General features: G+C 31.5%; 2 protein-coding genes across 3 annotated transcripts in view; one reads left to right on the top strand and one right to left on the bottom strand.

Moving 5' to 3' along the window:
- Window positions 1–1,035: 1,035 nt before the first annotated feature.
- LOC124362495 (golgin-45) lies at window positions 1,036–20,092 on the bottom strand. 2 transcript variants are annotated; one of them, XM_046817053.1, is made up of 7 exons: window positions 19,868–19,889; window positions 12,349–12,637; window positions 10,745–11,334; window positions 8,921–9,120; window positions 5,109–5,237; window positions 3,302–3,494; window positions 1,036–1,494 (listed from the first exon to the last, which is right to left on the bottom strand). In XM_046817053.1, exons 3-7 carry the CDS (start codon window positions 11,276–11,278, stop codon window positions 1,360–1,362), a joined length of 1,191 nt encoding a protein of 396 aa, XP_046673009.1. In that variant the 5' UTR covers window positions 11,279–11,334; window positions 12,349–12,637; window positions 19,868–19,889; the 3' UTR covers window positions 1,036–1,359. The 2 variants fall into 2 exon arrangements, with proteins under 2 accessions (XP_046673009.1, XP_046673008.1); XM_046817052.1 differs by lacking the exon at window positions 12,349–12,637 and having other exon boundaries at window positions 19,868–20,092.
- Window positions 20,093–23,172: 3,080 nt separating this feature from the next.
- LOC124362494 (zygotic DNA replication licensing factor mcm3-like) overlaps window positions 23,173–24,228 on the top strand; it is a 36,129-nt gene continuing 35,073 nt past the window's right edge. The window contains 1 exon segment of the mRNA XM_046817050.1: window positions 23,173–23,580. Within this exon segment, the coding sequence (XP_046673006.1) occupies window positions 23,509–23,580 (72 nt within the window). The 5' untranslated portion in view covers window positions 23,173–23,508.

Genomic DNA, 24,228 nt, shown 5'->3' with positions numbered 1-24,228 from the left:
CATATAAAGGAAAATCAAGGAATTGCAGAAATATAAAAAATTGTATTGTATTTATGTTGGCATTTTCTTGTAAATCCAATAACTTTTCAAATATTGTAAAGTCTAAGCTTTGTATTGATATATAATACATGTTGTAATTGTTTATTCTTACCGGAATACAGGGTAATTGAAAGTGAAATTGTTTTATAAACTTCTCGCAACTTTGTGACTGGTGCTAACTATACGACTAATTGGGATTCATAGGGGACATACAGATATTATTCTTGTCGAAGGTAAAGCCTCGCTTGATGTTTAAATACATCATAGAAGCAGAGATGACACAGCAACTCAAAATTGGCCATTATAAAGTGAACCTAGAGGATCTGAAAATGAATCGCTGCCAGAAGAAGGATTAAGTTTCTTCCACAAGTCCAGTACTTGTAATCCTAAATGTTTGTTTATGGTTTTTTTTTAATCATGAACTCCATACAACTTCCTTGATTTGTTTATATTAAACATATACTTAACCCTATGAAATAGGTTTTGAAAAACGTTAGATAGTTGTTCTTGAAATATAATATTTTTTAATATATAGGGTAATGATGGCAAGTGTTGTTGATTATGCCGATGGATGATACCCTCTTGATAATCCATCATCAAATAAGCTTTAAACAAAGAAGTCCAAGTTCACCGCAGTCAATTTGTTCAACTATGATATATTTCTAGCTACAAAATATGTTAACACCTTCACTGCTACATGGTTATATACTGAATTTAACTCAGCCTTTATAGTAGCAAGTTGTGTTCACCGCAGTCAATTTGATAATACATCTCTAGCTACAAAATATTTTGTTAATACCTTCACTGCTACACTGGTTATGTACTAATTTAGGACAGCCATAGTAAGTTACGTCCACCACAGTCAATGGGTTGACACCTGATTCAATGATAAGTCAAATTTTAATTTATTACACTTAAGGCATTATGTTGCGAGAATGATTATTAAAATAAGTATTCGGTGTAAGAACTGGTAATAATAAAATCAAAACTACATCCTTACCAACCCATGTACCATTATTTATTAAAAGTTCATCACATTTGCTTTGTCGAACAGTATTAGAATAATATAATTACAATATTTATGTACATTTCTGACAAAAATATATTACTTATATAGGACCGAGGTGATACAACAGTCTACATAATACTCTTGTGGTATACCACTGTAATAAAATAAAGAAATACTATCAACAAATAAATTATATAACTATAAAAGAATTTGTTCGTGACCCCAAGAGAGCGTTCACATAAAAATGTCGTACAAATATGGTTTCCTACTTCCCATAAGATAAAATATCGGTAAGATACATTGTTTTTCAATCAGATAGTTTTAATTTGGCCAGTGCAGTGACCGCAACAGGCTGGGGAGAAGGAACTCAGAGCTACAGCAGCTCCCATCACTGCGCTGTACGCTGCATCTGCATTCTCCAGCTCTGGCACTGGGTGTTTGATAAGCTGCAAATAACATTTATCACTTACACATGTACTGTACAGAGGTCATTTTATTACAGAAATAAACAAGTCACACAACAATTCACTCTAGCTTTCAACTCTTTTCTTGGACCAGACAGTTTTAAGTCTGATCCTCTGCAAAAATCATGAAATAGATTATTTATAGTTTTCTACCTCGGTTTCACACAGGATCATACACATAAATAATTATTTGCATACTTGGTTTTTTCCACTATTTTATGGTGGAAAATTACAGCTTTGACTTAGGGGAACTCGGAAAATATTCTTACACGTGCACAGAAATGTTGTTAATCAATATTAGATATTTACAATTTAAAAAAGAAGTTATCATTTAAACAAATTTTTCCACACTTAACTTAGAAGAATATTTGTAAGGTGCAGTTAATTTCGTACATGTGTGTAGGGGAGATGATTGAAAAGTTGATGCTCACACACTGTAGCCAGTAAAGTGGAATCTTACTTCGAAGACAGCTCTTTCATTGTCCACCTTTGTTTCTTATGCTGCTTCTACCTATTATATGAGGTGAGGCTAGAAAATAACCAGATTAGTATTGTGAGCCACAATAAGGCTCAATATCGTCCTGCCAGTCAGTCACACGAGTCCCCCTCCCACCTCTACTTGTTTCGTCTGGCTCCCGTACTTAGTTCGTCCGTAACTCTGTTCATGACATCCATTTTTTTATAGTTTCCGTACTGCTTCAAAAGTCTCAAATCTCATTCCTTTCAAAGCTGACATAACTTTTAGAGTACAAAACAAGTCACAGTCAGGTGAGTATGATGGATGATCTAAGATAGGAATGTTGTGTTTGGCCAAAAACACTTCACTGATAAAGCTTGGTGAGCTGGAGCATTGTCCTGGTAGAGGATCCATGACGATTTTTCCACAAAATCGTTCAATTTTCTCTGTACACAATCATGTACGGTAATCAGGACACTAATGTAATAATTCTAATAATTATTGGTAATGTAGTTTACCAAGGCTACTGATCTTTTCAATGTGAGCATCAAGTTTTTTATGACAATGGTCTGCCAATGCGTGTGTTATCACTTGTGTTTTCACAGCCATCTTTATATAATTTAAACCATTCAAACGCTTGTGTTTTTGATAAATAGTCGTCACCATACTCTTGTTGTAACATTACAAATGTTTCACTTGCAGATTTTTCAAGTTTTAAAAGAAATATGATGTTCAAATGCTGTTCTTTCTTTGTACTCATTATTTTTCCCAAACAGAGAGAAAAGGTTACTGCTTAAAATGGCGGAGTGGCCAGAATAAGAACGAGAGCCAGACGAAAAGGGGAATTCTTGTGACCGGCTATACAATATTCGGCCTTATTGCGTTCATTTTGTGGTTCAGCCAATACTAATCCGGTTATTTTTCAGCCACACCTTATATATGGCACATGTGCTTATCCTCCCAAGTTCTTCAGACTTACTTATCCCCATTCTATCTTTTCACCTCATCTTTAGTTTAGAAACTGTAGTGATAAGAGATTGAATGGCGTTTTTAAATTGTCAATAAAACAAAGCATTGTTTTGACCCTCAGAGTAGTCCCACGAATTTGAAACATGTTTCTCAGAGAATCTTTGTGTCACAAACTATTTAGGAATTTGACGTACCATCTAAATTTTCAAAACATTGGTTAGTGGCTATAAAGATAAAAGACAAACATTTTAAAATAGAAATACTCTTGTGTTTACCAGCTACCAAAATTTAACTTTTCTGTAAAGGTTAAAGTAAATAACATTGCACAATATAATAACATAATAACTGTCATGAAATATTAACCTCAAATGCTAAGGCCTCAACCGCTGTTGTACGCTGGCACTCGGTGTCCCAGAGTGGGAGGTCTGTGGAACTGTTTCCCCGTGTTTGCAATCTGGCCATGGCACTTAGCTGCATGTTTACCTCACTGAGATCCAGGATGTTGCTGCTGCGTGGTGGTGTCATGTCCAAATTACTGCACAGTGCATGCAAGTCTCTGCACAGATTTGTGTAGGTATATTATAATCTTATATGTGTAACTTTTTCTTTAATAGATATTGTCTTCTGAATAATGATATTAACTCTTAAGATGCTAAAGGTTCACATAAACTGTAAAGCAAATGTCGCATTATATTCATTAACCTCTCTGAACAGCTGATGACAAATTGATGTCTACTGCTATCTAATGGATTTTCAAACAATTAAGACAAGAGCACTTGTTATACCTAGTAATGAGTTAATAGCTTGAACTGCTTTTTATATTACCATTGTATAACTTTCATGAAAATCTAAAGATAATTAATGTTTCAAGATACATTTATCTTGAGTATAAAAATAAGTTGCACATTTTAATTATCTTTACATATATTTTTCCTGCTAAAATGCTCAGAATTGTGTAATGAGGTTAAGGTAGGCATAAAAGATTTTGGTGGTTCAGGGGTTAATAAGTTTCTGACTTTAAATTTACCAACAAAATTACAAAAGATCCTCTTTATAAAGAAGTAAGTATCTAAAGAGGAGCCAACAACAAATCTCAGTTCTTGGATATTAAAAAAAATTGGCGAAGGAATTGTGTTTGCCATAGATGAATTTAAATTTCAACAATCTGATAAGCCTGGTAGGTAATAGTCTCATATTTAAAAAAAAAACAATCATGAGTATAGGTTTCCTCACTGACAAATGAACAAATAACTTGACTTTCTGTATGAAAATAAAATTCATGGACCACAGTGAAAGTCCTCAACTCAACTCTATAAACCTTGGATTAATAATTTAAAACATAACATTCACAGACAGTTAACTGCAGTACTTTGAGAGTTACAGTAAATATTCGGGATAAAACATATTCATAGTGAAACTGAATCTTACCATCTATAAATCATTGGCAAGAGAAGGTCTCAAGACTCTGGTTTTGGTTGTATTTTATTCAATTCTGATTTTCTGAACAAATCACTTCAAATTGTATTTGATTCAGTCTTGTCTTTAACGATACTGTCAAAACTATAAGGTGAGCACAAAAGCAAGTATTATTTTATTATGATATCACCTCAGCATTACTGTCATTAACCTATGCATGTACACTAGTTACAAAAACTTCATCAAGGCATGACAATACTGTAAGTCTTTTGTTTCTTTTGCTCTTTTATAATGTTAAAAACATTATAATTTACAAAGATATAATATTTGAAATACAATGAATTTGATCTAGCTGACTGTAAAATAATTCACTATCCAGTTTTGGACTAAAGGAGAATTATGCCAACTGATCACTGCCTCATAACTTGCTTCTTTTTTCCTGAGGGAAGTCTAGGACCTCATTTAATCTTAAAAGGACCTTTCCGCCTCCCTTAAAAAGCCTATTTATTACTTACTCCAACAAATAAAACACAAGCTCAGTATGAAAGTGACAATACTGGATGTGGAATTGTAGCTATCGTCACCAGCAAAAAACTTTATATGAGGGAGATTTGTAATATTTTTTGATTTGCTACAATAAATGCGTATTTAAAACTATATAAAATACTTAAGGTGAGCTTATTTGAGTAAAATTAAACTGGATTAAAAGTAATTTATTATAATGTTTTATTAAAAACAGAAAAATAGAACTTACTTGTAAGTATTTATCAGATATTCCCTAACTTTCGTCCTTTCATCTAATAAACGTCGAGTGACATCTTGCAGATCTTGTACTCTCCGAGATAATAGAGCTTTCCACTTCGCTAGTTCTTCAACCATGATACTGAAAGCAGGATTTTTTCAGTCAACTTTATATAAAATGTATTGAAGAAGTATAACAACTTATACTCTCAGAATCGATCTTGTTTATGGACCAGAGATTTCAACCCTTAATATGATGCTAAGTTACGTGACTAATGTAATTTTTAAAAGAAAAAAAATCACTTATAAATTTTATTTTGAATTGAATTGTACACAGTCTTAGATTACACTTTTACTTTAATTAATAAATTATTATTTGATCAATAATTTGGAATCTATAGTCAAGATTTAATGTTCGAAAGCAGTTACTGAGGCTACACCAGTTAATTAACTTATATCAGCATAAATGTTCAAACTTTTAAATTAAAAGAGAAGAAAGTAAAATGAAAATTAAATAGAAAATTTGAACTGAATACTTTTGAATGTAATAGACGTCAGTTATGTTTTGATACTAGCTGTCACCTGCAGCTTCACATGCAGTTTGTCAAATCGTAGTTCTCATAATACTTAGCAAAAACTCTTATGATGTAATATGGTGGGGTCCTATGAAAAATCTTTTGAAACCTGAATAACATCAGGTTATTTCAGTGTTCACGCTTAAGAGTATCGGAGTTTAACCTGAATCTTATACCATATTTTGCACATATAGGAGCATTCTAGTTTTAATGAATTAAATTTCCTACACCACACCTGAGTTTGCCTTTTTTCCCCAATCAAAATTCAATCTGTTCAATGTTCAATCAAAATTCAATGTTTCAATTCAAATTCATCAAATATACAGGCCTCAGAAACCCAATTTGGTCAAAAAGCTTTTACTTTGATTTTGTCATGTACTTGCAGTCCAAGACATTTCTAGTGTCATAGTAATTTGCCTTGTTGCCCGAAGAAGAAAAAAATACCAACATATGTAAGTCTGAGAAGCCTACTTCGGTTAAAAGGTGTCTACTTCTGACTGTATGAGATCACTTATGGTTCCACAATTGAGTTTGGCATATTGCCTTGATCAAAAACTATATAGGCCTACTTATGTAGATCTCAGAGATTTACTTTAGTCAAAAAGCGGCTTCTACAAGCTTTTGTAATCTACTTTCAATCTAAGGTATTTCCAGAGCCATAGTTGAGTTTGCCGTGTTGTCCCAATGAAGAAAATATACGTAAGCCTATTAAGGTCTAAAGGAAAATCCTATCTAAGGTATAAGGGGCAAATTCTTACTAAGTTCATACAACTTTCCAAAATAATCGTTTATAAGGTTATGTGTTATAGAAGTCTTGTTGTTTTTCAGACTGTAGTGTAGGAAGAATGGATTGTTGAGGCATGTTATTGTTCATTTCACAGTTTTTCTTTAAGATATTATTAAAATGCCCTATCACAATGTAAAGAAAGCCAACCAATTTTAATTACCTTATGTATACCTTGTTCATGAAGGTGCGTTTTACAGCAATTAATAGATAGTATTTCCAATGTATTGAGGAGTTTAGTTAGATTCGTCACTGGCTCAATCTGTAATAAAAGTTAGGTAGAATTTTGTTTGTCTTTGTTATCTGTACTAACTACAGAAGAAGCACTATACAATTAATATGTTATAAGATCTAAATGTATATAGATGTTACATTTCTAGAACTTCATCTGAAAATGTCAGCAGCTGTTTATTGTCAGTTAAATATGGATTATAACATGTAAATACTCAAATTTTCAATACTCAGAATTACAAAATATTACAAGTAACTTTTCTTTTATCTTTCTTTTCTTACAAACCATCCTCCCATTTCAACGAATATTTTACAAAAAGAATTAGCCGAATTGGTCTGGTACTTCTTGAGATTAGCGCTTAGCAACACATTTTGCGATTTATTTTTATATATATAATTTTTACTTAGAGAATGTAAGTTCTATTTTTACTCAGTGTTACTCAATCCTAGAGCTTACAAAATTGTCGGTTTATCTCTCTGTCCACCTGACATTGAATTGAGGTACAGACTTTAAATTTGGCATGACCCTCATTTCTACATATCAGGTGATGATGCATGTAAATCCATGAGATTTGACTGAGCATTAGCAAAGTTTGTCACTCAGAAGGATATCTCAAAACAGCAATAAATTGAGCTATAAACATGAAGTTTTTTCATGAAACTTAATTTCTACATAGGCAACACTGAATTCAGAAAAATGGTATCAATCCATGAGATAAAGGTAAAAAGGTAAAGAATGTCTTATTTCACAAGGTGAAGATAGGACAAGTAACCCTCTATGACAATCTGGGGACCAATGGCTTAAAGGTGACTTCCGAACCAGCACCAATGGCTGGGTAGGTGGTCTGCTTGTAAGGACAGGATCGTTTAGCAGCAGCCACGCTATGCAAAATGAGATGTTCTTGATCTTGGCAGAATGCTGTCCAGGATACTTTAATAGCCTCCAAACAGCAGGGGGCAAAAGTCTCATTGGCATGAATGCAGGCAACTTTCAGGCACAGTTTCGCAGTAGATAGGTCAAAACAGCTTTTTGGATAATTAGATGAACAATATACCACCAGGATACTGATCAACGAATGCCTATAACCTCGAAACAAAGCTAAACTGTTTACGTGATGTGTGGTCTGGCATACTCCTACTTTATTACTTTATAGTTTACATTTTAATTAATCTAAGCTTTGCAGTAGGAAAACTTTTTTTGTATTAAATTGTTGACTTCAAATAATGATTATTTGAAAATGATCTACGGAATATCTTATAAAGATTATTCATTTCTAAAGATTGTTTAATTAGTCATTTAAAGTTAATAATAATAATGTGCAGTATGTATTATCATGAAAAATGTATATTGAAACCATCACTGCCACTCTGGTTATGTACCAACTGCATCCACCACAATTGTGTTAAAAATATTCTGTTAACACCTTCACTGTGACATGTCATGTAACAACTTTAGGATAGCCAGGATCATAATAACCTGCATCCACCGCGTGTTAACTAACAATGTCAACATAACTTAACTGAAATATATTTTGCTTCAACTCACGCCTAGAGTTATAATATTTACTATAAGTCATTACAATATTAACTAATACAAATATAATTAAAAAGAAAATAATCACTTACATACATAAATAAAAACATTTTATCTATTTAATTAGTGAATTTTATACATTTTCAATAAAGAGTAATATACTATTTGAACAAATTCATTAATAGAATAAAATGGATTCTTTAATAAAATTAATTAAAGAACATTTTTTTTATAATAAAAAAAAATGATGTAGGTATTTTAATGCAGATTTTAAGTGCAAAAATGTAGTGGCCATTGGCTGTTTGGTTTAATCTACAAACATAAATATTGTAGTATACCCGTATGTTTTAGCCTTAGTATTATTTAATGACAGTATGATGTTTGAATGGATACAATGAACTATATTTGTATAAATTAATGATAGCTTGTATTTTTAGTTTTGTTAATACAGGTTTGCAATAGTCACACTATATTCACACTGGATACATTATTCATATTACTTATTTGCAGATCTAAAATTCATTAATCCTTCAATAACTACAGTTACAATAAAATAATAAACTTTGCATCTATTTGTAAATTTACTTGGTTAGTATTAGTATAGTAAACAGACAGCTTGATTGATATTTTTGGTAAATAGTGCAGGAGACTAAGCAACTTATAAATTTAAAAACTATTGTAGATAACAAATTCGCTGTAACCTGCTAGCTAAGAATTTACTCCTCCAAACTTCACACTGCCCAGCCAACCACTCTGTCTGCTCCTGATGAGTGCTCAGAGTGTGAGCGGAATTGAGGAGGGCACGAGCCAGGTGCAGTTTGTCTTCAGTCAAAATATGGACCCTCGTCTGCATGTCCTCCCCGACTGATGCTACAAGCAAGTTCTTCAAATCTCCATTCACCTGATTTACAATTAAAACAACAAGGAATTGATAAATACATCTTATAAATTGTAAAGGGTAAAGCATAATTGTTGAGTACAGTGCGAGCATAAGTTTTGACAAATAATAAAAAAAAACCAAAATAAATGTTCTACCTTTTTATATGAGACTAGCTGTTCCCCGCGGCTTCGCATGCTTTTCAATTTTCTTTAAAAAATAATTTTTTCTGAGTGCTATTGTTTTTTTTTGTGTAAGTACTGTAAAGGAACCTCTGAACAGGCTTGCCTTAGAGGCCCTAGATTTTCTTAAATTTCCTTCTTGTGTCAATATTTACCTACTGTAATATGTACATACTGTATATTGTAATAGTTAAGGCTGTTTTCAAGCAAAACTACTAAGTTAAGTAATAAAATAATGGTCAGCCTGACAAGAGAATTATTAAATGTTGAAATAAAAGTGTACATTTTGTTAAATGTTGAAATTTAAGAAAATAAAATTCTTTATTCTATTCTTATTCTTTTTGTAAGTTTTGCTCGTGTATGAGCACTTCTGGTTCAAGTGAGTTATATTGTCAACGCCGATTTAGAGTTTACCTTGTTGACACTATCAAGAAAATCTGCCAAAAGTGTATGTTTATAGCCATTGTACACGTACATGTACTTAATAATAAAGTGGTCTAACATTCAAGCTATAAGGCCAAACAGAAATTCATTTGAAGGACAAATATCCATCAAAACTTAGCGCCTTCACATAGTGTGTGGTTATTATACACAACTATCTTGTAATTGTAGTTTACAATGTGCAGGTGATTTGATAACATATTTTGATAAGATATTTTGCAGCGCCTCCTGGTGGTGAGTTACATCAATGGGCATAGCATATAAACCTTCTACGTGGAAAAATACATATACATACAAATTTTCATAATGATCGGTCAAACAGTTTCTGAGTCTATAAAGGACAAACACACAAACATTCATTTTTATATATATAGATATATATATATATATATATATATAAATATATAGTTACAATATATATATATATATATATATATATATATATATATATATATATAGATTGGTGATACATGCTTTGGGTTAAAGATAATATAAAACTTGAGATCATTGACAAAAATAATGTTGCTAAAAAAAAATACCAAGACATGTTTTTCTTAAGAACTTCCAAGAAGTCCTGAGGCTAAAACATCTATATTGCAGACTGGTGGGAGTATTCATAATATGGTCTGCATATACCAACATTATATAATAAAATAAGTTTAGTAAGAAGCATATTTTAATTCTACTGTTATATGGCCGGTGTCATAACTACCATCAATTGTAAGATTTCCAGTTCACACCAATGTCGAAACGTTTGCGAAATTATCATTTTGATCTCGCTGTACAGAATCATTAAAGTCATCAGTTGTACAACCAAAACAGCCAAATAATTACTTGTTGACATAAGGTTGCTCCTTACAATAAAGTTGAAATATTTCAAGAATCTAGTTGTGAGAGCAAAGTTTCGGTATAGTGTGGACTGGAAAAAATTTTAGTTTAGAAGCATCATTAGTCATTAGGAACTAATAAAATTTTTTGCAAAGCAAGATACAAATGAATAATTTTTTAAATCTTATTATCTTTACCTGAATTTGAAATTTCAATTGATTTTCAAGTTGTTGATTCTCCTTTTGCAGCCTTTCCAGTTCTTTTTCAAATTTATCATTTTTAACACAATCACTAGACTGATCTAATGGGTTGGATGAGATTTCAGCTAGAGTAGTTTCTGTACATTTGCTTTCTTCTGGTTTTTTTTCTGGTAATGAGCAAGTAGACTGTTTCTTTTGTTTCTTTTTACGCACTATCTTTTCATGTGGTATAATGGGATTAACCGCTCCTTTGTACGGTTCATAAGGAACAAATTTTGGTTCCTTGCTGTGAAGAGAATTATAGTTTTGATCAAGTTTAGAGGTCTTTACTGTTATTGGTGCAGGTCTAAGCTGAATAATTTTGCCAGTTATTTTTGGTGGTTTTGTTACACTGATTTTAAAATTTTCAGGGTCATAGATGAACTTATCTCTCAAAAGTTCTGATTTACATTGTTGGCCCAGTATGGTTTCTGCTGTTATATTGTTCTCAATGTTACTACAGTCTTTATCATGTTCATCAGTATTTTCCATTCCATCTCCTTCAGTTCTTGTTGAATTTTCATTATGTAACTGTACTTGACTCAAACCTTAAAATGAAATATTACATATCATAAACCATGTTTTATACTTATTTATTTAATTTCATACCTGTAGTCATTTAGCTAAAAGACAATACGAAATGTATCCGGATATTGTAAACATTAACAGAGTTATAACCAAATATGTAAGATTCCTTAAGTTAAATATTACAGTAGTTAAAGGGTGATTTCTTATAAAAACTAAATTATAAAAACAAATGTAGCATTCGTTCAATTAATATAAATTTGTCAGCCCATATAATTTTGAAGAGATTAATATGAGTTTTCATAATGAGATACATATACATGAATACAATTAATAAAGTGGTACAAAATTATACATGGCCTATGTCCCCAGGATAAATTAATAACAAACATTGCAAACCCACAGGTAAAGTTATTTTTAATCTGTGAGGTCATTATGTACTAGTAATTTATTCTGAAAATTTAGACACCTCATTTTTCAAAGGCAGTTAGCAGATGTACCAGTGGTTAAGAAGAATACACACCCAGACACAATGAAAGAATAATGGTAATAAAGAAATACAGCTACACATTAATTAGTTATGCATTGCTGTTAATCTAAAGCACAAAATGTCTACAGTAATAGATAACGCATGTATTATGTCTTCCCTTTTAAAACCTTCACTGTGGTTCTGTAATGAATGATATAGAGTACTCTTAATGATCCAGTACATACTAGTGTGTATGCTGCATTCAATTTGTTAAAACAAACTTTAACATATCTTTAGGACAACAAATAGTGGAACTAAATTTATTTGGCTGGATGCATACTGTATCCACTTAAACCACTTGTCAATAATCTATCTGTAAGGTTTTGCAAAGAACATTCTTTTTAATAATAAAATTACTATACAGACCTCTGAGTAATTCATACAGAAACAAACATGTTGTATTTTCTGTATTTTGTAAGACCTAACACATCAGTATCCATTCAATGGATTAGTTGTGGTAATTGGTCAAAAATGATTTACTTATTTAGAGTAAAAACGGTTTACTCACCTATCTGTCCTCAGCTTTTTTAGTGCTACTGCATTACCGGTTTCGGTCACAGAGTGGCCATCATCAGAAACTGTTCAAGGTTATTTGATCATCATAACGTTGTCAAAAATTATTAAAAACACAAAATATATAAGACACAACGATGGACAAGCAAAACACGTAGTAAGCTTCCATGGAGTGTATTTTGGTATGTGGCGAACAATACATACTGGCTGTCCTAGGTCTTGCGCTTGCTGCTTACTTATGCTGTCACTTGTACGTTAATTTCTGCTGTTTTGTCACCCTGTTTCTAAATCACTACTCTTGTCATCAATGTGTTGAAAATAGAGTAGAAACTTAACTTAGTTTCTCATTTAATATAGTCTACATTTAAGATAATATTTTTGGTATTTTTAAAATCCTTGAGTACAACTTGTACATAAATCAACTTTTATGGCCCAAGATGTGGCTTTCAACACTTTTTATTAATATTATTAAAAGTATGATTATTATAAATGAGGGATGAGCAAAACTTCATTTTTGCTGACGTAATTTGAGTTTTTCCAAGTAATCTAAAATTCTTTTAATAATGAACATCCTGTTTAGGCAATATGACATGAAGGACAATCAGATAACTTAGTTTTATTATATATATATATATATATATATATATATATATATACACAGGGTGATTTGGTTTAGTGTTACCGGCACTTTCTGAGCTGATTGTACTATAAAAAATAAAGAAAAAAGTTCATATAAACATGGGTCCGGAAATGCTTCCTTACTGGGTTATGGCCAATTGAAGATTTCACCAAAAATTGTGTGCAGGAGGTCAAATGATGATTTGCCGCGTGTTTATGAAGAGATATTTATAGGCGAATGCAACTTTTTCTAACGGATTTTTTAGAAGAGAAATTGAATAAAGTTCATCTCATAGCTGTATCTCATTTAGTTTTTTTGTTGTTATACTACAAAAAAAAACAGAAATAAAATAATTTTGAAAACACTTTTTTTAAGGTTTAACGGACAATTATTTTGTTAAATAGGCACTGAAGACCCCACATTTTTTACAAAGAAACTTGCAGAAAATTTAATTCTGAATAAAATTATGTGCCACACGGCTATTAACAGCGAAAGTATTAGTTTCTGGAATTTAATTTTACAACAAACATTCTACCAAGCAAGAAATACGTATTTAGTACATAAACACCGTAATGTAATGATATAAGGTACACAAATAATTGATTAGCATACAATTGTAAATACGATTTTAATAGATTAATGCTCAACTAAAAAACAATAATACTATTACTTTTTAGGACTATCCAATTGGTTACATCATGTACCTACATATCTTTGTCACATTAGCTTTACAGAAGGTAAATTATGTTTTTTATAAGTTGGTATCACAATCACAAATCAGCTGTTCAACAATACACTGCAATTTATTGAGGAATCCAAATTATTTGTTACCAATTCTGTACTAGTTTAATGAGTGCAATTTAATACAATTAATTTACTACTCGTTTGTTAGTGAAGTGTATTTTAAAGTAACTTACTATCACAATTGCAATGCCTTTTGTTATTTACAACGGAAGAATATGCCGACATGGTATTTGTCTTAGGCATTTGTGACGGAAATGCAACCTGCTGCTACTGCAGAATACCGAAGACGATTTCCTAATCGCAGAGTTTCCAAACCCAAAAAACGATCAGTGGATCATTTCGTACCCTAAGAGTAACAGGTAAAACTTCCTAGTATTAATAATTATCGGGATCGCCCTGCCCAGAATAATGTAGATATGGAAGAGGCTATAATCATGGCTACTGAACGCAGTCCCTGGTGTCAGTACACAGGCGTCTTTCTTAAGGCGATTCGCAGTGTCTCAGTCTGAAGTATGGAGAACTTTGCGCAAATAAATAGCATGTTCCCTTACCATAAACAACAAGTTCAAAGTATTCAACCAACAGATCCTCCTCTTCGATTGGAATTTTGCAACTGGTTAATTAGAAACCGTCAACATCATAGAACCATTTTATTCACTGATGAAGCTCAATTTACCCGAGATTACCCGAGTTAATAAATCGAATTGAAGATGCCGCCGCACAAATCAAAAACAATCATGCAGCGTTGCGGAGGATAACTCGATCAATCAGAAAGCGAGCTGCGAAGTGTATTGAAGTACAAGGACTGATTTTTGAACACCTGTTATGAAAGTGGTACGTAGTATTATAAGCTTTAGATGAAAAACAATAATTTATTTAAAAACTTAATTTAAATTGCATTTGTTGTAAAATTAAATTCCAGAAACTAATACTTCGCTGTTAATAGCCGTGTGATTGTGGCACATAATTTTATTCAGAATTAAATTTTCTGCAAGTTTCTTTGTAAAAATGTGGGTCTTCAGTGCCTATTTAACAACAAATAATTGTCCGTTTAAAACCTTAAAAATAGTGTTTTCAAAATTATTTTATTTCTGTTTTTTTTGTAGTATAACAAAAAAACTAAATGAGATACAGCTATGAGATGAACTTTATTCAATTTCTCTTCTAAAAATCCGTTAGAAAAAGTTGCATTCGCCTATAAATATCTCTTCATAAACACGCACGGCAAAATCATCATTTGACCTCCTGCACACAATTTTTTGGTGAAATCTTCAATTGGCCATAACCCAGTAAGGAAGCATTTCCGGACCCATGTTTATATGAACTTTTTTTCTTTATTTTTTTATAGTACAATCAGCTCAGAAAGTGCCGGTAACACTAACCGAATCACCCTGTATATATATATATATATATATATATATATATATATATAGGGTGTCTCATGAAGAAACGGATAAGGTGTCAGGACTTGTTCTTATGGTGAAAATAATGAAAAAAGTTCATATACACATAGGTCCAGAAACGCTTAGTTAGCGAGCTATACAGAGTGAAAGATTTCGCCCAGATTTCAGTGCCACTTTTAAAAGGAAGCCCTATTAAATTATTTTGGGTGTTACGACAAAAAAAAAATCAGGACGTAAAATTTAATGTATATTGTATATTATGCAAATTGAACTGAAAAATTGAATAAAATTGGTATCAGACCTCTAGCTACAGTAATTTTTAAGATATCTGAAGAAATACACAAAATTCGGTGTCCAAAAACAAGTTTCATTTAGGTTTCAAGTAGATTTGAACAACTTTGTTAAATGTGTAACAAACACGTAAAATTCTTTAACAAAACTTGTAAAGAATTCATTTATTAAGATAATGATGTAAAATAAGCCAATAAAAATTATACGTAAACTTTAAGAAAATCAATTTTTAATTAAATAAATAACGTACGAAGAATAGACAAAATCGGTTACACTTTTTCTTGCTGAACGTACATGTTTTTATAAACTTTTATTTTCACTTACTATTGCGAAAAAAATAAATGCTAATAAAGTAACTAACCTTAGTTTAGTAACTGTTCGAAATTCCCTCCTTCACAATGCACACAGCACTCTGCTCGACGTAAAATATTTGTGGTGGCTCTGCGAATTATGTCTGGATTGTTTCCTATACTGTCAAATGCGTTGCGAATTCTAACGAGTAATTCTTCCTTGGTATCAATTTTACGTTTGATATGTCCCCATAATAAGTAGTCAAGAGGCGATAAGTCAGGCGATCGTAGTGGCCAGTTGATTGGTCCACCACGCCCAATCCAGTTTAAGAAATTAGCATTCAAATGATTTTCTTAAAGTTTACGTATAATTTGTATTGGCTTATTTTACATCATTATCTTAATAAATTAATTCTTTACAAATTTTGTTAAAGAATTTTACGTGTTTGTTACACATTTAACAAAGTTAATCTACTTGAAACCTAAATGAAACTTGTTTTTGGACACCGAATTTTGCGTATTTCTTCAGATATCTTAAAAATTACTGCAGCTAGAGGTCTGATACCAATTTTATTCAATTTTTCAGTTCAATTTGCATAATATACATTAAATTTTACGTCTTGGGTAATGCCCAAAATAATTTAATAGGGCTCCCTTTTAACGGTGGCACTGAAATCTGGGCGAAATCTTTCACCCTGTATAGCTCGCTAACTAAGCGTTTCTGGACCTATGTGTATATGAACTTTTTTCATTATTTTCACCGTAAGAACAAGTCCTGACAGCTTCTCCGTTTCTTCATGGGACACCCTGTATATATACACACACACAAAACACTAAATTTGTACTTTGCAATATTTGGATTTTTATGAACAGTTAAATGTTTGGTGATTTTATTTAAAGTTTTATACAATAAAAGTAATGGCTTGTTTTTGTGTGTGTAATTATTGGTTCAAACAATAATGTAGTATGCCTCCATATTCAACCAAAACTTATTTATGTTCAACTAGGAATATTTTATAGAGTTTCTGAATTTAATTATGATTTTGTTAACTAAAGTAGGACATTATTACGGCTATTTCTGTTTGATAAATTATTTTACATTATCTTCTATGATTGTCTCATGTGAGAGGAATAATTTATTGACCAAACTATTGTAGGCAGTGATTTTCTATGAAAGGAGGTGATGAGAAGTGGTGGCATCTATAGTAAAAAATAGTCAGTTTTCTATATAAGTTAAAATTTAATCTTCAGTTTCTTTTTTCAATAGTGTGATCTAGAAAATTTAATTTGTTTTTAACTTCTAATGTAATCTAAACCGATGGTCTAATGTTATTGAAGGGATAAACTTTCATAAGCAGCCTACACTTGATGTTCGGTTGTTTTATCATGTTTCGATTGTTTTTATCCAATGAATAATTCAGTATTACAATTTATTTCACTGAACATATGATTTCAATTTATTAATTGCAATAATTTTAATATATAAAAAAGAACTAACTAATTCTTTGAGAATTTGAAAATGGCATTGAATATGAGGAAATTCAGTGAGATATCTTTTAAAAGTGATGAGATTTGTTTTAAGAGGCTTGAACATGTGGATCAGGCTCTTAATAAAACCTATGGGAAGAATCCTTAACTTTGTTTCACAAAATCGGTTGCTCATTGCTATCCGGAGAAGTTGTAAATATTTTAAACTTTTTTTGGATATTTAGGTATAAGTCAAATTTGGTTTTGTTATTTTTAATGCTATTGTTAAATTTATTTAAATAAAATTTATAATGTATTATTCTTGTTGTTAATGACATATTATAATTCTGCTATATTACCATATGATTATTAAGGGGTAGAGTATGATTGGCGGATCCGGTTTCTTTAATGAAATTACTAAATTAAAACTATCGAAATAACAAACCGATACTGATTAATTAATTTTAAAAATAAATAAGTTTTATCATTAATATCAAATGTTAACAATTTTTCAAATAATAAAAATAATGTTTTACTTTTTCATAAATGATTTTGTTGGATTCAAATTGATAGTCAACTTAAGAAAACATTACGAATTTCTCCACTTCAAGATGTCGGTGTTGTGTCGAAGAGCATATTATATGGACAACCATAGTTTCATAAATGTACAGACCATATTTGGGTAGAGTGAATGTAGTTTTATGCATTTTTACCGTCAACCATAGTAACAATTTTTAGACCTGACATCTGTGTTAATATTGATGACAGTCGAAGCTTGTGTAGGAATGTGAAATGAAGGTGACATACCAACTGACCTGAATATAGATCATATATCTGTAAAGATGAGAGGTATGGTTATCTGGAGAGGATGCTTTCAATCACTTCTTGAAAGTGGTTAGTTATTGCTACTCAGAATAAAATATAGAAATAGTTTTGCAGATTATCTGTTTTAAATGTCTGTTATAAGTAATTTATGTTTGCTATTTCCTTTTCTAATAGTTTTTTTATCGTTATGGTTCCTTTATTATTTATGGGATTGTCACTGAAATAACTCAATTGTTTTAATTTTAAACATGATTATTAATGACTATAGATATGGTGATATCGATTGATAGTCTCGTATTCGATATACAAAAATTATGGATCAATAATTATACTAAATCAATATAAAAAAAAACAGGTCCTCTTATTGCACTCTGCCTACATTATATAATATCAAATTTGGATACTATATATATCTAGTTTTTTTTATATATATAAACAAATGAATAACAAGTGTAGGCTGCTTATTAAAGTCTCTCCATGTTAATGTTATAGCTAATTAATTAATTTTATGTACAAGTTCAAGTTGACATTTATTGCCATTGAAGCCGATAATGACTGTATCATGAACATATTAATGATCTATTTTTGGTTACCACCTACCTGAGTTACAACCTACCCTATCCATGTCAGAGCCTATCTTAGACTATGTTTTGAGGGCTGACTTTAAATGTCATTTTACTCAATTGCTAACTTTTTCTTTCTGTATGCGTTATCCATTTAAAGAATTTTTTTGGTACTTTGGGATTATACCGACCACACCAGTATGAAGAACACAAAAATAGAAATTTATAGAAACAAACATGATAGAACGAAAAAAACAACTCTTCAATTACAAAATTACAAACTTACAAGCATTTCCAGGTATTGTGATCGGTATTGTTGTCGCTGTTATCTTATCTTTCTCGAGAATCCTGATTACGGCAGGCCGCGCGGCATCACGTGATTTGCACGGTACATCATTGCCTTTCCATTACAATTCAATTTATATTTCTGATTAGCCCCTCTAGAATTTGATATTTTACTGATAGGTACTATCTCGAGGGATGTTTTTCTTTCGTCGACATCAGCGCGGGGCAGCACCGAAGGTGCTGTCGAAGCCCGCGCTGATGGCCGGAGGCACTCGCATTTTGGGTGGCGGAATGTGATCAAGAATAAAAACAAGTTTTGAGTGTTTTTTTTTAATAAAAAGTTTAGTTTGGTAAATGTTTGTTTTTGTTGAATTTTTGTGTTTGGAGAAATGTAGAGGTAAAACACGGAAGTACAACAAAGCGATGCACCAGCTGAACGGGCGGCGAGACTCTGCAATCACGTTATCTACTAGACGCTCGACTTTGACCTCTGTCTGAGGATGGGGAGGTGTTTGCGATAAGACAATTCCTGTTTTATATTGACGAAATATTGTTCTACGCTAATCTAGTAATCAGTAGAAACGAAATGTGAAATAACGATTCATGTCTGGGTGTGGTCGGTATAATCCCAAAGTACCATTTTTTTTATATTGTAATGTGGAACTTGTAAACTAGAACCAAATCACTTAATTGGTTACATTAAGTTCTTTGCATATTTAGGCAACAAATCTAAACATTATTTTGAATTGCGCTTCTATAAACTAAGTAGTACATGTGTTTCATGCTTAGCTACAATGTAGTATAGCCAACTTCAATTATTTGAATATTAGCCTATTTAAATTAATAGGTTTCAGAAAGTAGGTCAGAAGCAGTTTCTTTATGAGTAAAATATTTATAAAACTTATTCTAAGAAGCTAATTTTTAAATTTTATTTACCAAAACAGCCTACAATACACAAAGTCAAATTATAATTTATTGAAACACTAAGTTATTTGATTACATTTTAAGATAACCTATCATAAGTTACCTTTCTCTAACATTTCCTGTTCCATTTTAGGTTATAAACACGGTGTTAAATTAATATATTTGCTGGAACAGAAAAAAAATATTTTGATTCAGTACATAAATAGTAAGTTTTTAAAATAGAGATAATCTTGTTTTAATATTATATCATGGAAATATAAATAAACGCCACAACAAATATTGACAGATAATGGCATAAATAAATTAATTGTGAAAAAATATTGTTTTCTTCTTCTCACTGCTGAGTGCTGTGCTGTCTACTTCAGTATGTAACGCGGACTTTAGGCTATGCACAAGCAATCTCACAATTCCACTTTGACAGAAGGTGTTGATATTATTTGTTTTAGTTTCTATACTAAGACTAACGTCAAGACTATTGCAGATATCAAACACATTTTGACGTGACAACGTCTTAAATTAGGTTGCGGCTCGGAGTCACTCATGAAAATGTGTAACGCCCGGTAACGTTACGATGCCCGTCCAGTGGGTCCGCCGCACGGGATCCGCACGGGATAAAGCAGATAACAGTGGGTCCGCCGCACGGGATAAAGCAGATAACTATGTTTATTCGTGAAAATGTGGAGTGCTTAGATTCGTCATTTACAACAACTACAACAATAAAGGTAAATAATTATTGTACACTGATATTTCATTATCGTAAACTATGATTGATTGATTAATTGTTAGATTGACACAAAAGTTGAGAAACTGAGTTTATAGGTTATGTCATACTATTGACAAATGTTGATAGTGTTAAGTAAATTATTAGTTTAAATCACTCTGCAATCAATCGTAATTCAGTCGATTGAGAAGAAACTGCGCGTATTGCTAGTCAAACATTTAAAATAACAAATTATAACCTCTAACCTGTCATAACAGTGCGACCAAACAAACGAACTAAACCGACCAATCACCACGCGCGGAGTTAGAATTTAACTGTGTTTAGCAAGAATTTCAAATTCCAATTTTAGTAAATGTTTTATTCAACTTTACCATTTACAATAACAAATTTTAATTAATTTCAAATTATGTACAATGTTTTAGTAAACAAAATATATTTCTATAGTTAAAATTTGTGCAATTCTTATTTTCATTCAATTCCTTGTTCCTATTGTGCAATTTAATAATATTCATATCAATAAATATTCTACCGAGAAAAAGACGTTGTCACGTAAAATCTTCGCCCGTAAAACCGACTTTACAGGCAACCATAATTTTTTTTAGTTTCGACCCTTGCCTTTTATTACATTAAACGACATGAGATTTATGTTTTAATTGTGAGAAACAATAATTTTGGTCATGGTGGGACATAGTGAAACGGTTTATTACTCCATTGATCGTTGGCTCAACGACCCAGTTTATAAAGATATAGAGGTTCGTTCACTCAACTGGCTCGTTGGCCCAACAACTCCATTTGTTTCTTTTTTTGAGTGTACAAATTATAGTTTTGCCCTAACGAACCCTGTACATTTAATTTACTGGCATAGGTTTGTTGGGCCAACGATCAGTGGTGTAACTGAACCATGAATTTGTGTTATGCAATAGTAATTTGAGTGGTTCATTGGGCTAACGAGCCTAAATATAATAAATCCTGCAATCCTCAAAGGAGGACCAATTACACAACCAGGTGTTGGCCCAATGACCTATGCTTCTGCATTACCTCATTTAAATGCGGGCAGAGGGTCGGCTAGTCTACAACTTCAGTTGCTGCGTCTTTTTTTCAGACCTCTTGCAAGACAATATTTTACTTGTTTAGCATTCTTGTAAATAAGTTATTTTAATTATGTTCTCTAGATACTAATGCATGTAGAAAATAGTTAATAACTGACAAAGTAAATCCAACAAATATTAATTATTACAATTGATAGTATGTGAAATGTCATATTAGTAGCAGTGTGTACTATTGTATCAGTATTAGTATCCATAAATGTTGTGATAAGATAATATGTTGTTCTTATTATTACTTATTTAACACTTATATAACATGGTTGATATAAAACATAAGTGATTTCATGTAACAAAATATTAGGTTATTACATTTCGTTTATAGTGATTTGTCTTTTTAATAAATAGTCGGTAAAAATGCATTAAAATTGCATTAACTTTGTTAGACTTTCCCGTACATTCTAGAAGCTCTTTTCTTATTGGAGTTATTTATAAATTAAAAACAAACACTCCAATAATATACTTTTTATTTTTGTGAGGCCTTTGGTGCTCAAGAAACACATAATAAAACCCCAATAACTGAATAAAAGTAATCACTGTTACTATAATATACGAATAATTAGTATAATAACTTAAATAAAACGAACATAATTTGGGATGTATGTTACAGCTTAACCCGATTATTTTAAATAGTTTATACAGAGTAGTGTTGTATGTTACAAACCTATTATTGTGAGTTATATCAGGATCCATATTCTTCAACATCTTGTGAATATAAACAATTGTTACAAAACACACGGTTAGAAGTATCACACACACACACACACACACACACACACACACACACACACACACACACACACACACACACACACACACACACACACACACACACACACACACACACACACACACACACACACACACACACACACACACACACACACACACACACACACACACATACACACACACACACACGCGCGCGCGCGCGCGCGCGTGATAGAAATATAAAAATTCTTGAGAGAATCTTGTGCTGCAAAAGTAGGTCTGTGTCATAATTAATGTTTATGTCTGATATCTTTTCACCCAACAGTTTTTTTTTTTTTAAGAAACTTGTTAACTTGATTTGAAACATATTATTGTAAATTACTTATGCTCCATTTTAAAATTCCCAATTCTACCTTAAGATAGGCTTAATCTGAAAATGTTCGGAAATGTTGGGGAATTACTAACTTTGTGTTCCGGAAGATGAAATGAACTATTACCTTATCATAATTATTTTAATGAAGATCTCTAATGGGTAATGCATTTAAAGTTGTAATTTTAAAATATAAACATTGAAAGAATCACTACTCTCTAATTCGGTTTGTTGTTCTTTCTATGTTTGGACGATCATTTTTCTCACTAATTAACGATGAAAACAACAGTAAAACATAAATTTCCACTGAAAATCAACATTTTGAAATTAGACTGGTAGTTAACAGTACTCTTTTTTCATATAGTGTGTTACCAAATGTTCTCCCAGTGAGAGGTATCGTAATTATTTGCACTACGTTATGTTGGTTAGTCTGAACTTTCCCGCTTATTTTAGGCATATTCCTGGCTTCCCGCGTAATTCTCTTATTAGTGTGTTCTGCTTGTCTGTGTTTATGTTGTAAAGTTTATGTATTGAAGTTTCTTGTATTGTTTATTCTAGCTCCGTTGAATCACTTCAATCTTGCCAGAATCTTGTCTATATATTATAAGAAACTATTTCATAAATTTAGTCTTAGAATAGCGAATTATTACATAGTTAAAAAAGAAAGAAGCCTTTCTGCAATTTGTTCGTCCTTCAGTGGGCTAGGCATAAGCAATTTCTTAGAGGCTGCATTGTTCCAGTTGATTGAACCTTTAATTTCAATTAAGATATAGTAAAACGTTGAGGAAAATACTGAAGTTTTATATCACACTTATCTTTATTATAAGTCTGTAATCAGGATGATGGAAGTAGAATTTGATCAAAGACTTCGGGACATCCAGAGAGAATATTTAGAATTTTTGGATGATGAGGTAAGTAGCTCATGTATGTTAACCGCTGTGCATTAAATTAATGTGTGGCATACTTTTCAACTAAAAACTGTTGTATAAACTAATTTTCATTATGTGTTCACATTGTAGTTTTTATTCGTAACTTAGAACCTATTATAATGATTAAATTTTAGTAATTTATTGTTACATTATAATCGACTTCATCTAGACTATCACTATGCTGTTAAATTACTATAAACATTCTTGATTTTAATGACATCTTAAGGTAATCGTTGGTATGGGTTTGAAATTCTAGAATTAGCCTACATATCTTTTTTTATTTTTCTTACTGTACAAGGTTGACTACTCCGATAAAGGATTAGCTATATAGGCTCTGAACCAGTTAGGTATTAGATTATTAACATGTTGACTGCGGCAGACATCCTAATGCATCATAATGCGTAATGAAACTTGCTGTCATATTAGACTAATTAAGATCACTCAGGATAAAGCCACAGTGAAGATCTTGGGAAAATTTCAATTTTCATGCTGTTAGAGGTCTAATAGCACCTCTAATTCAGGTAGGGTGGAACTTAATATGCATATTTGGTTTTTATATAAATATCAACAAAAAATATTTTTAAACTAAATCAGTTAATATATAAACTATCAACTAGGCTATAAACACAA

The sequence above is a fragment of the Homalodisca vitripennis genome, chromosome 5 (genome assembly GCF_021130785.1).
Source record: "Homalodisca vitripennis isolate AUS2020 chromosome 5, UT_GWSS_2.1, whole genome shotgun sequence".
NCBI classification, from domain to species: Eukaryota; Metazoa; Arthropoda; class Insecta; order Hemiptera; family Cicadellidae; genus Homalodisca; species Homalodisca vitripennis.
Note: the sequence above shows the minus strand (reverse complement) of the source record. Positions and strands in the feature narration are given on the sequence as shown.

Coding starts and splice junctions, on each gene's coding strand:
- LOC124362495 (XM_046817052.1), bottom strand. CDS start 19,892: ATGGAACAGGAAATGTTAGAGAAAG. Junction 3,495..5,108: donor TATCTGATAAATACTTACAA/GTAAGTTCTATT, acceptor AAATCTGTGCAG/AGACTTGCATGCACTGTGCA. Junction 1,495..3,301: donor TTGAGGCCTTAGCATTTGAG/GTTAATATTTCA, acceptor TGTTATTTGCAG/CTTATCAAACACCCAGTGCC.